The following is a 12,937-nucleotide window of genomic DNA, read 5'->3' on the forward strand; positions in this document are numbered from 1 at the left end:
CTAAGTCGGGATCAAGTCTAAGTCGTTATTAGCTATACGTACGGCAAGCAAGCACTATGGGTCTATGACACAAAATCTAGAAGTTTGGTCCAAAAAACTCTAGAATTGCCAATAAGCAGTGATGCCACAGCACACCAAAGACTCCAAGTAAGACTGACTCAAATAAGGTAGTGCAAAATTGGAAGCCAAATTAGTATTTGCCTCGCGTGAACAGTAGAGATTGAAGAGGCAAAATCTTAGTCTCTCAAACAGCGAAAAGCAAACGCTCTGCTTCACGCCCTTCGTCTCTCCACGCCGCACGCCGCACGCCGCATGCTCTGCTTCTCGCAGCACGGCGTCGGCGCTGCGTGCCGAGGTCGAGGAGGAGCGCCTCGCCGCGGCCAGCGCCGCCAGCGAGACCATGGCCATGATGCTCCGCCTGCAGCGCGAGAAGGCCGAGGTCCAGATGGAGCTCCGCCAGTTCCGCCGCTTCGCCTACGAGAAGATGGCGCTCGACGCCGCCGAGATCGACCAGCTCCGCGCGCTCCTATCCCAGCGCGCGCGCCGGCTGGTGAGGCCGCATCCAGCGAGGCCGCCGCCCGCGGGAACCCCTCGCGCCGCCGCCGCTCCCCCGGCCCGGCGCCGCCGGCCCGGGCACCCTCCTCCCCGCCTACGCGCGCCGCTCCGACAGCAGCCGCCGCCATGGCGCAGCCGTCGTGAAGAAGGACGACGACCTCGGGTAGGAGCGGCGGACCGGCGGGTGGTCCAAGGCGGATGAGCAGGGAGCAGAGGAGGAGACGAAGGGGCGAAGGGCGCTCCTGCCGCCGCGGGCAGCCGCGAGCGCGCCTCCCTCCGCGCCGCTGCCCTCTGCGTGAGAGCCTCCGGCGTCGCGACGCGGCTGGGCAGAGCAGCTCGGTCGGGTGGAGCGGCGGCGGGCAGCACACACGGTCTCCTCCTCCCCTGCTCCGCCGCAGGTCGTGCCCGCGGCCCGCGTCCGAGGGGAAGCAGGGGGGCGCCAGTCGTGCCCGCGGCCCGTGTCCGCCTCCGATCTCGCCCGCCGCCGCGGCCAGCGCTCGTCGGCCCGCGCTCGCGCCGCCCGTAGCCGCGCCGTGGAGAAATGCATCGGAGGAGAGAGGCGATTCATTTTTAGCTCTCCTCTCTCCTCGCGAAGCAAAATCCCTCGCCGTTTGCCTGTGCTGTTGGAGCACCGCTCGCGATGCACAGTACCGCTCGCGAGGCATATATGCATTTGCATATCCTCGTTGAAGTCGGTCTAAACGCGAGTTGGGTATGGTAAATTAGTCAGCCTTACTGACGCCTCGACGGGGACATTCTGTCGATTGCGCGAATAATTATGCGCATCACATCACTTACGTACCTACCCCAGTCAGAGACACCGACATAGCTGTTGTGTTCCTCTAGCTTATTACTAGCTAACAGTTAGGATCAACAGGACAACAGCGGCCAGCCCCTCCGTGAATTTGGTATCATCGTCCATGGAGCCTACGAGACCTCGTAGTCGCCCCGTCGGCGTGCTCTTGCCATGTCTCCTGCTGGCGTTCTGCATCCACGGGCCGCCGTCGCTGGCGTTGGACACCGTTTCCCGGGATCAGCCGCTCTCCGGCGGACAGAGGCTGGTGTCTCAGGGCGGCAGGTTCGCCCTTGGCTTCTTTCAGCCGGGTACGTCTTCATACATGAGCTGCACGTCCAATCCGGTTGCTAGATTAGGATTTTTGGCTATTTTCAATCTGTCTGGGAGTTTAAATGACTTTTGTTTAGTTCCAAACCTTCGAATGCTGCAGTTTCAGGTGTCTTGCACGAAGATGATGGGTTAGGCTCCGCGTGACATAAAATTATTTACATAGTTTTGGAAGGTTTTCCGTTGTTGTTGCTTGTGTTTGTTAGTTTTGCGGTTGGCTATCGTCCTTGCTAGACACCTTGTTTTTTTTAAAAAAAATAAATAAATCGACCTCTATATCTATCCTGTGGATATATACAGCTAAATGTTGGAGCTTTTAGACTCTATAATAAAGCTCAAATGAGAGGATTCTTCATAAAAAAGAAAACTATAAAATAAAAAAAAAGTTAAAAGACTAAGCTTTAATCTTCTTCTTCGTTCTAGCATCAACCTTGTTATACATCTTCACGTAGTACCAATCCATCATATCTCTCGTTTGCTTAGAAACTTAATATTCGAATCGTCGGTTGCTTGCCAAAATTTTTCAAATAAACCTCCGCCTAGCGCATGGCGTGACGAGATGTCAACATCGCCTCTAGGGAGGGAGTGGCACCACGAGGTGTCACCGTTGTAGACTCCAGCATAATGCCGGATAAGGATGCCCTCAAATGGTTTCCCGTAGCACCCGGCGCCAACACAAACATGTAGTTAGCACATCGGCAAAAGCGTCCAAGGACAAAAGCGGTGCAAGATGAGTCGCCATTGCCGGCCGACGCGAGACCAAGCTGGGATTTCTTCCTGCGCTCCCTCGGAGCCACCTCCGCAGCCTGCACTACGTGCCGCCGGCCAGAGCGCCTGCCGGCGATCCGCCTCTGAGGGCCGAAAGCGAGCCGAAGTTGCCGCTGTCACCCATCCCCCTATTATGCCGGCTCCTCGGGCGAGGCCGGATTCGAAATCACCGGCCCTAGATCCGGCGCTACAGCCTCGGGGCATGGCCGCCCAGCATTGTGAGGGGAAGCAACAACGGGATAGCACGACGTGGTGGGAAGGACCAACAATGGGGTGAGGTTGGAAGGAGCCGCGCCGCTGCCATTTTTAGCACATGCCCGAACTTCCCGCGGCCGCTCTGGTAGCGGTGAAGTGCCAAGGAGGGTGAAAGGAGGTAATGCCGGTGTTGGGATTCGGAACCCCCTGGTTGTATTCGACCTTATATTAGGCCATTTTAGTTGCAAAAAAATTTCTACAGTACCCATCACATCAAATCTTCGGATATATGCATAGAAAATTAAATGTAGTTGGAAAAAATAACTAATTATACAGTCTAACGGTAAACGATGAGATGAATCTTTTAAACCTCGTTAGGCCATGATTGGACATTAATTGCCAAATAACAATAAAAATGCTACAGTGCCAAAACCCAAAAAATTTCACGAACTAAACAAGCCCTTACTTTAGTTGGTCTATTGTACTATTGATTGCCTCATATATGCTTCTTTTTTTTAATATTATCAGTTCATTTCAAAAAGGAATACCTGTTCATTCTAGGCATTGGACACTGTCTTAAGCAAGGTACCTCATAGGCACTGGGCACGCATATCTTTATACTATTTCTAAAGCAAGTAATGTTTTCTTGGTCTGTCAATCAGAATCTGGACAAATCAACCTGAATCCTTCGGAACCTGAATAAATCAATCGGAATTCTAATCGAAACACGGGCAATTAATGTCTCGCACAATCACGGCACGACCCTTACATTAAGTGATGAACACAAAAGTTGATGGTATTACCTAGATCTATTATATTATCCGTAGCAACACATGCACTATACTAGTTACATGAAAAAGGGCAAAAAAGCACATCTATGTCACTACGTGTGCGAACAAGGGTTTTACGCAATCCGAGGACAGTGACACTTGGTATGAATTGATGCGTGAAACTTTGTTGGGGTGTTTGGATTCAAGGGACTAAACTCTAGCCCACTCATTAAATACCAAATAGTAGGACTAAATATGAGCTAATTGTTGATCTAATTACACAGATGATGACTAATTAGTCGTTAGAATCCATTAGCCCTTGATTAGCTCTCATTAACTCATATTTAGCCCCATTAGGACATCTAGTGCTAAACTTTAGCACCCAAGTTTTAGCACACCCAAACACCTTAGATACTAGCAAATATATATATTCATGCGATGCCACCATGAAAGATTCCGTATCCGTATTGCAGTCCGAGGATATTGGCACTTGGCACACGTATTCATGCTTTGAATTTGAACCCTATTAATATCTGGATGGTGGATAATTTGACCTGTTCTTTTCCCTCAGATGTCACCGCACCTGACAGATGGTACCTTGCCATATGGTACAACAAGATCTCAAAGCACACACCTGTCTGGATAGCTAATCGTGGAAGGCCTATTTCTGATTTAAACTCATCAAAGCTAACAATATCAGAAGATGGAAACATGGTTTTGCTGGACCGCCTCGAATCCCCTATATGGGCCACAAACATCACCAGGAATATCTCCAACTCTACGGTCGGTGTCATCCTTGACACAGACAATTTTGTGCTAGCACCTGCATCCAACACCACCTATTTCCTCTGGCAAAGCTTTGACGAACCAACCAATGTGTGGCTTCCTGGGGCAAAGTTTGGATGGAACAAGGTCACTGGTCACACCACACGCATCATATCATGGGAGAGTTCCATTGATCCATCGCCAGGGTATTATACACTTGAGATGGACCCAGACGACAGCAACCAGTATATCCAACGGTGGAACAATTCTGAGGTTTACTGGGCAACAGGCAAGTGGACTGGCACTATGTTTATTGGAGTTCCTGAGATGGCGTCATACCCTAAAGCCGAAGTAACCTATGAATTTGTGGTTAATGATCAGGAGAGCTACTTCATGTACCATACTAATGTAACCACGACTACAGCCATGTTTCATATGGAGGTCTCAGGTCAGGTCGAGGCTGTAACATGGATAGAGTGTGCAAGATTGGGCACCATTCTTATCAATGCCAAAAGCACAGTGCAGCGTGTACTTTGTTTGTGGTTCCTTTGCCATATGTACTGAAAATGCATTCACTTTCTGCAGCTGTATCCGGGGCTTCAACAAGCAGTATGAGGGAAACTGGCTGTATGGTAATCCCAGAGGTGGGTGCAGGAGAAATGCTAGACTGGAATGTGTTGCAAATAGATCCAGAAATGCAGAAGTTGATGATTTTTATGCTCTTGCTGTTACTAAGATGCCTGATAAGGTCTGGAGTGCCGTAGCTGCTACTGCTGATGGATGTAAGCATGCTTGTCTGAGCAATTGTTCATGTGCTGCTTATTTCTATGCTGGTGATAACTGTTCTCTATGGTATGGAGATTTAATCAACCTGGTGGCCTCTATTGATGGTTCAACGGGACATACTATCTATATACGGCTTGCTGCATCGGAGTTCTTGTCAGTCTCAACAAAGACAGGCAATGCCTTGCCTGTCTGGGCTTTAACTTGTGGAACTGTCCTTGTGATATTAGGCGTACTTTTGTTTCTCACAAAGTGGTTCCATGGTAAGACGAACAAAATTGAGGGTTCTCTGGTTGTATTCAGATTTAGGTACCTACGATCTGTGACAAAAAAAATTCTCGGAGAGGCTGGGCAAAGGATCCTTTGGTTCAGTGTACAAGGGAATGTTACTTGATGGGACCCTAGTTGCTGTGAAGAAGCTTGATGGTCTTTCACGGGGGGAGAAACAATTCCGTGGTGAAGTCAGTACAATAGGCACCATTCAACATGTGAATTTAATCCGATTGCTTGGCTTTTGCTCCGAGCAGTCAATAAAGGTGCTAGTGTACGAGTATATGCCAAATGGTTCCTTGGATCGGAACATTTTTGGAAGCACTCGAGCAAAACTTAGCTGGACTATTAGGTTCCAAATTGCTCTCGGGGTCGCAAAGGGCTTATCTGCACGAGGAATGTAGAAGCTGCATTGTACACTGTGATATAAAGCCAGAGAATGTGCCCCTCGACGACTCTTTCGTACCAAAAATAGCAGATTTTGGGCTTGCCAAGCTTTTTGGTAGGGATTTCAGCAGGGTGTTGACGACCATGAGGGGAACCATAGGCTATCTTGCTCCTGAATGGATAAGTGGCACGGCTATCACTGCAAAAGCCGATGTTTTTAGCTATCGGTATGATGCTTTTCGAGATCATGTCAGGGAAAAGGAACTCAGCTTGCTACCAGCAAGGAACGGAGACGTTCTTCCCTGTGCTGGTAGCAACAAGACTACAAGAAGGTGACATCAAGGACTTGTTCGATTCTGAAATAATGCGAGATGCTAACTTGCAAGAGGTGAAGGCATGCAAGATCGCCTGTTGGTGTATCCAGTATGATGAGAACACAAGGCCAACGATGAGAGAAATTGTTCAGATCCTGGAAGGATTATTAGATATCAACTTACCACCTGTTCCCTACTACTTGCAAGATCTTGCCGACAGCTTCAAGTCCTCTTCAGATGAGGCACCACATTATTAGGTCGACCTCGGATGATAGTTCAGTTGATGAAGGGCAGCTATTGGCAACATTATATATCATAGTTATTTTCTTCCCAGATAGTGGTTGTTGTTTAAAGTATACAGGGGTTGTATGGAGTACAATATAAACTTCCACTTTTGTAGCAATAATGACTAATGAGTAAAGTGCACTTGTGGCGAACATATTATTTTTCTATCTGCTGGAAAAGTTTACGGCCGTAGACAGACGATTCAATGGCATAAAGCGACTTGCTGCTTCACTGAGCATAGTGTTACTCTACGGTATTATGCTTTATAGGCTTATAGCTTCTCCAGATCATATGTATTAGGATAAAGGAAAGTAGAAAGTGCAACTGAATAGTTAACACATACTTGCCATCTGTTCAAAGGTACCTTCATGTTCCAGGAGATCGATCTGTCCGCTCAAATGCATAAGTGTGAAGCTCCAGGAATTGTTATGGGACTGAACCTGGAATACATCACCATCCCTGGAGAACACTAGGATTTTATTACAGCACAAATCCAATAGCAAAACATCCCTAGAAAAAAGAGACTAAAAAGAATGGAAAGGTAGAAAGAAAACACTCTGTAAAACATGTCTGAGGTTAAGTTACACACCCTATATGCTGCTGCTCAACAATTATAAGGCATGTACATGGTGTTGAGAGCTTGACGAAAACAGGAATATGATAAAATTCAATGCAGCAGAAGACTTGAAATCGCTGCCAATATTTGTTGGTTCACTCTCAGATTTCAATGACATACATGCCGCACCATTGTGATAGATGCATCCCAGTTGACATACAACTGGTGTCATCAGTTAAACATAAATCAGTATCAGAAGTAGCCCACACCCTTGACTTCACCTAACTTGGGAGCATTGGCGTCATTACCCAGAAACAAGAGACGACCTGTTACACAACCAAGTCATAATCCGGTAGACATAAACACCAGTACAAATGCTCATTATAATCTATCCACATGGCATCCAACATTACTTTGCACGGAGAAACCAAAAACACAATAAAAGAGAATCAAATAAACCTAAGTTCTGAATGCTATGGAAACACAAGGGTTTTTTGTTATGAATAATTAAAAAATGGAGGATAATGTTAACTTGGATATGGAACATGTGTATGGTACTATGGTATTAATTCACATCGACTATGGTATTAAGAGTTGTTCCACGTGAAACAGGTAAATAAAGTTCAGAAGGGCTCAAATTCCGCGTTTCTGTGGTATAGTCTTCAGGAGTGCCATCAAACTAACAAACTGAAAGCGGGAAACATTTCCAAAAGATTTATGTCTGGAGCACTATTACAAACAGATTCATTGGTCTAAGATCTTATACCACCACATTTGGGACACAGATTGAGGCATGCCACACAATTAATTAAACATACAATTCCTAGCAGTATAGTATTCACCATGTCTTGGTTATTTAACATCTGTGACAGGAGATACCACCAAAACCTCAACATTGCTATATTATTGCTGGAAGCTAACTTAGCATCGAAGAAAATGCTTATACTGTGCTTGCAGCTGGCATAAACCATGATGGAGATGAACCTGTGAAAGCAGTAAGTGGTGGATTGCACATAGCCTTTAAAATCCTCAATTTTACTATGTTCATTGAGGCTTCTAAATTATGCCCCTTCTATTCAATAGGGAACTGTAAATAAGCAGAAAATGAACTCACGACCTGTTAATATAAGCTATCAATGTAAATCTATAGTATAAGAAGCACACCATTTGAACCGAGATAGGGAACTAGTTAAAACAGAGGATGGGCAATAAATAGGTTGAAAGTACACTCATGACCTGGTAAATGGTAATGCAAGTTATCAATGTAAATCAGTAGTGTAAGAAGCATACCATTTCCCCGCACAGCTATTTCTCTTATGCGTCTAACCAGACCAGTAATTGGATCACAGAACACTTTGGTCTCAAGATTTCCTTCCAAATAGAGAACAGTGCTGAAATGTTGCAATCGATGCATATTTGCATGTATCAGTATTTCCAAAGGGTAAAAACAATCAACCAATTAATCAAAATCTCAAAAGGAGCATATATTGGGTATAAAGCAATAAACAAAACTGAACAATGTTGCACTTCACCAAACAGATACGAAATCCATCTAAAACATAAAAAGTATCCACTAATCGTGCCAATGGAAACCTAACAAGTGAAGCAAAAACAAATGGCAACATGCAATTATCTACAAGAAAACCCAACACTCATGGGGCAGAATCAACTAATGTAAGTTGCAGGTGGAAACGGATGTTAAAGGACTTCGATGATCCTCTTCCCTTTTTGCATCAATCAATTTTCAAAAGATGGCACATTAACCATGAAGATGAAGGAAGCAACCAGAGGTGAGCTCACCTCCCAACCATTCGGTTCGTTCTACATATGTCTATAACGTAAGTTCTAACTTGTTACGACTACAAGGAGGCAAAGGCGGAGCTCACCCGGTCTTGACGTGGTTGAGCGCGAGGGTGCCGAGGCGCTCCGGGTAGACGCAGACGCGGTGCCACTGCACGGAGCACCGGTCGGCGTACTGGTGCGGCTCCTCGCGGTCCAGCGGGCGGCGGTTGTTGCGGATGCCACCGGTGCCAAGCGAGAAGAGCACGACGGTCCTCCCGTTCCGCAGACGCTTCTGCATCGGCTCCTGCCCGACCTTCCCCACCATTATCGCCTTCGCATCCCCCACCCCCCGCCATAGAAGGAAAAAAGCATGGCGTCATTTCGCGCGAAAACAAACCCGAAAGAAGGAGGGGGGATCAAGAGCTCCAATCAAACCTTGTAGATGCCGGGGTCGAGGCCGTTCTCGAGGGGGCGGGTGGTGTTGGGCGGGCGCGGTCTGTTGGGCGCCTGCTGGCGGTCCTGATCCCCGGGGGCCCGGTCGCGCTCGAGCTCGGGGTCGGACTCGGCGTGGCACCCGTTAAGCGAGGGGGAGGAGGAGTAGGGTGTCGTGGCGGCGGAGAAGGGGCGGAGTGGGGAGGAGAGGAAGCGGCGGGAGAGGAGGAGGCGGCGGGCGAGGAGGGAGGCGGAGGAAGCCGCCATGGGTGCTCGCCGCGAGGAGAGGTGCAGAGTGGAGCGGAAGGGGAAGTGAGGAGTCGCCGCCCGGCGCTGCTAAACCCTCGCTCTGCAAAGCGGCAAAGCCCTAATTATTTCATGGGCCACATGGGCCGGCCCGCTACATGTGCCGGGCCGCATTCCACCCCCTCTTATGAGTCGTTTAACATTTTTTTATCCAAATTTGATTCTTATTTAAAAATTTATACAGAATATCATTTCTTTTGTTATGGCTTGCTTTATCAATATAATTTTTTTAAAAATAACTTAAATCTTACTATGTTTGCACAATTTTTTTAAATAGGATGAGTGGTCAAATCTGAGGTTGAAAAAAGTCAAACGGCCTGTAATTTGAAATGGAGGGAGTAGCTTCGTGTATATATTTGCTCCATGTGCTGCCTATACCTTTGTGCTCCGTGGGAGAGGATTGCAGCTGAACATAAGCGCATGGCTCGCTCCTCGCCGAACAGTGGCGAGAATTATGTAGGCGTACGTGCAGACAAAACGCAGCAGTCTCGATCGTCTTGGTGGTTCTCCATCTTCCCTCCTCCTGCTGCCTCCCTGTTTCAGCGAACCTTCGCTTAGCCAAGGCCAACGGAGGTCGGTGCAGTGTAAGTGTAGTACCCCCTACCGCATGGTAATTCAGGAACATAACGTTACGGTAGTCGTCGCGGGACGTCTTTAATTTGGACTGCTTTGCATTAAGGCGCAGTTCGCCACTAAACACGGACGAATTTGTCTTCAACTTCCTTGATGATATGGAGAACATATGGCACATGGGGAGTTGTACGCTTGCTTTGCAGTTGCAACCCTGAGTAATTGGCGCACTAATAATACATACATGCACCTCCTATATATGTATATGTATGCTCGTCACGTTGCATCCAATGATCCGGGAACATCTGCCTCGCCAACCGCCTCCCGTGCCGCCATTGTCGATCTCGCGCACGGACTCCGCCGCCGCCACCTCCGCCGGGACGACTCGGACGACGGGCGGCGGCGGCGTATGCCGCCGTACTTGTGTGGATACGGTCTGGTGGCCTGGTGGGGCACGGATGACATGTTTCAAGTACATGCGTGCAAATGCTTCTTGGTATGCAGAAGCTGGAACGACGCCGACGGTGCGGTGCATCCGGGCGCGCGACACCATGATGTCGCGCATGGTCCAGGGACACCACATGAAGCTTCTCCGTTGAGCTTTGAGCGCATTTCAACTAGGCCGGCCGCAGGCGGCACTGTCTTGAGACGAACGGATCGTGCGTCGCCACCAGCCAGAGGCCCAGACGCCGTGCATGGTCCATGGCCCTGCTCCTGCTCCTGCTCCCGCTCCCGCTCCTGCTCCGAAGAGGAAGATCGGATCGATCAGCGAGTGGGAGCGAGGGGGAGACCACACCACACCACACGAGAGCGTCACGACGCCACGGCGGCCACGCCCGGCCAGATCGGGTGGGCCTGCGCCCGCGTGGGACTCGCTAGGGAGACGACGACGGAGGGCATGCACCGCAGGCCATGTGACCGGCCGGGAGATCCTCGGGCGACAAATCACCCGCACCTTTTTCTGCGTGTTTCCCCGCTGACGATCCACGGCCCGCGGCCTCGCCGGCCGGCCGGACCACGCCACGCCATGCATGCAATGCACGGGCGCGCCCCGCCGGGCTCCTGTCATGCGGTGGATTTTGGTCCCCCGCCGCCGGCCTTGTGTCATGCGCGCCCATGCCTGGCTTGTTGCATTGGCTACCAACCACGGTTCTTCCTCTTGATCATTTCACTCGACCGATCAACGGTATTAGCAAGAGTTTAATTTGGAGTTTGGCCGTGAGAATTTCGCAGACCAGTTCCGACTTCTCGGTCTCAGAAGCTGGTGACTGAACTGACGAGACGCGTGACGGTCAGTACAGATTCAGGGCAGGGATCGGTGAGCGACAAGATTGAAGTGGGGAACGCCGAACCCGAGAGCTTATTCAGACTTTCAGAGACTGATGACATGCTGACACTTAGCAGCGTGTCAATCTGAATCTCCCTGGATGATCTTGTGGACGTGACGCGCGCGAGAACCGGTCGTCGCTGCCTCGCTGGCATGTCTCCGGGCCATGCATTCAGTGAGCGCTAGCTGATATACTCCATTACAAGTGAAACTGGCAAGTCTGGCAAGTCTGGTGAGTGGTTAATGCAAATTGTGGTTGTAGCATAGGGCGGCTGGACACTCTGATGTCTCTGCGTGGAACTTCGACTGAGCTATCAGCTGGACTGACAGGGGTGACGATGAAACCTGAATGTGACACCGATACTGGTCTCCCACATTGGATCATCGTCAGCTAACCGTTTCGCAGCAGTACGTAGGAAATGTTCGCCAAAAGAGCTGGAGACAGCGCACGCCAAATGTATCGCAATCTTGATTTTACAGTGGCCCGCAAGCAAGCAAACTCGCGGTTGACGACAAAGTGTGCGGGGCCCACACGATATTTCTCCCTGCCTCCTCTCCTTTCCCATTCACTGTTTCTCTTTCCTCCTTCTCTGACCTCCCCCATGCGAGCGGCTTCTGGTCTCTGGATCTCCCCAGGCGAGCGGAGGAGAGGCCCAGCTGGCTGGTGGCGGAGCGGCCGTCTGGCGACGGGGACATCCATCCATCTCTCCCTCCCTCTCTCTACAGCGATGGAGGCGCTGACGGGGGCCCACCTCCCAGGCTGGTGCGTGCGGTGGTCTTCAGCGGCGACGGTGGGTTGCCCGGCCTCCCCGGCCCTCTGACCTTCCCGGAGCGCCGCCCCCTGATCTCTGCAGTGGCTGAGCGGCCCATGCCGTGGAGGATCCCATAGCGCCGGCGGGGAGGCGCGGCGGAGCTCCCCAGGTTTGAGTTTTTTTTATCGTAAAATTTTTTTGCAAAATTTTTTTCTCTCGAAGGTTCCCTGTTTTCTATTTTTTTTCAAAAAAAATTCTGCTTTTCAATTTTTTCTTTGATTTTCCATCTTAAATTTTTTTCTTAAATTTTTCTCTCTAAAATTTTTCTCATCAAAATTTTCTGGCTTTTTTTTCTCAAAAATTTTTTCTTGAAAAAATTTCTTGAAATCAGAAAACGACAAAAATTTAGTAAAATAGGAAAAAAACGAGCGGTCCGATAATCGACCGTACGGAGCTCCTCCGTACGGTTGACCGTAAAATAGCCACACCCCAAATGTATATTGTTTCTTCGTTCTCCATTTTTATTTGGTCCGCTTCAAGGTTATGGGAACGAAGCATGCACCATCAATCCATCATCGTCATCCAAGCAACTGCCTGCAGTTTGTTTGTACAGAAACACAGGACACTTGGCAGCACTAATAAATGCATACACATTAATCTCTCCGATCATGACATAGTATCGGTTTAGACATTGACATAGTCATTAATTGACGCCAATGAATTTGCGGTCTTCAAGTTCACTTTTATATCTCTTTTTTTTCTTATTAGAACAGAGTTACAAAATTTAATAAGTACGGTGCTTGAAATTATTTTTCAAGAAAAAATGTGCATGTGATTGTATATTCCCAAAGTCAATATTTTTAAAACCATTGGCGGACAAAGTTTCAAAAGTTTGACTAGATTTTAGACAAAAACCGTAAAATATTTGAGACCAGAGGAAACAACATAATTATATCATTAACAAAATTATATAGTGCTAAAACTAATTTCCAGGATA

At 48.6% G+C, this 12,937-nt stretch overlaps 2 protein-coding genes and 1 pseudogene across 2 annotated transcripts; 2 read left to right on the forward strand and 1 right to left on the reverse strand.

Moving 5' to 3' along the window:
* The first annotated feature begins 1,450 nt into the window (after window positions 1-1,450).
* LOC120709963 (G-type lectin S-receptor-like serine/threonine-protein kinase At2g19130) lies at window positions 1,451-4,755 on the forward strand. Its single transcript, XM_039995588.1, has 2 exons — window positions 1,451-1,659; window positions 3,983-4,755. The coding sequence occupies exons 1-2, from the start codon at window positions 1,476-1,478 to the stop codon at window positions 4,738-4,740; spliced, it is 942 nt and encodes a 313-aa protein (XP_039851522.1). The 5' UTR covers window positions 1,451-1,475; the 3' UTR covers window positions 4,741-4,755.
* A 530-nt stretch (window positions 4,756-5,285) lies between these two features.
* Window positions 5,286-6,358, forward strand: LOC120709941 (annotated as a pseudogene).
* Window positions 6,359-6,566: 208 nt separating this feature from the next.
* On the reverse strand, window positions 6,567-9,327 carry LOC120709964 (single-stranded DNA-binding protein, mitochondrial-like). The gene is made up of 4 exons (XM_039995589.1): window positions 8,989-9,327; window positions 8,658-8,884; window positions 8,062-8,162; window positions 6,567-7,097 (listed from the first exon to the last, which is right to left on the reverse strand). Exons 1-4 carry the CDS (start codon window positions 9,250-9,252, stop codon window positions 7,024-7,026), a joined length of 666 nt encoding a protein of 221 aa, XP_039851523.1. The 5' UTR covers window positions 9,253-9,327; the 3' UTR covers window positions 6,567-7,023.
* Window positions 9,328-12,937: the final 3,610 nt, after the last annotated feature.

This window comes from Panicum virgatum, chromosome 5K, assembly GCF_016808335.1.
Source record: "Panicum virgatum strain AP13 chromosome 5K, P.virgatum_v5, whole genome shotgun sequence".
NCBI lineage: Eukaryota > Viridiplantae > Streptophyta > Magnoliopsida > Poales > Poaceae > Panicum > Panicum virgatum.

What these genes read in the sequence shown, in the direction of transcription:
- LOC120709964 (XM_039995589.1), bottom strand. Translation starts at nt 9,252, where the DNA reads ATGGCGGCTTCCTCCGCCTCCCTCCTCGCCCGCCGCCTCCTCCTCTCC. An exon ending in CTCAACCACGTCAAGACCGG is followed by an intron (nt 8,163 to 8,657) that starts GTGAGCTCCGCC and finishes GCAACATTTCAG; the next exon opens with CACTGTTCTCTATTTGGAAG. An exon ending in AATAGCTGTGCGGGGAAATG is followed by an intron (nt 7,098 to 8,061) that starts GTATGCTTCTTA and finishes GTTGTGTAACAG; the next exon opens with GTCGTCTCTTGTTTCTGGGT.
- LOC120709963 (XM_039995588.1), top strand. Translation starts at nt 1,476, where the DNA reads ATGGAGCCTACGAGACCTCGTAGTCGCCCCGTCGGCGTGCTCTTGCCA. An exon ending in CCTTGGCTTCTTTCAGCCGG is followed by an intron (nt 1,660 to 3,982) that starts GTACGTCTTCAT and finishes CTTTTCCCTCAG; the next exon opens with ATGTCACCGCACCTGACAGA.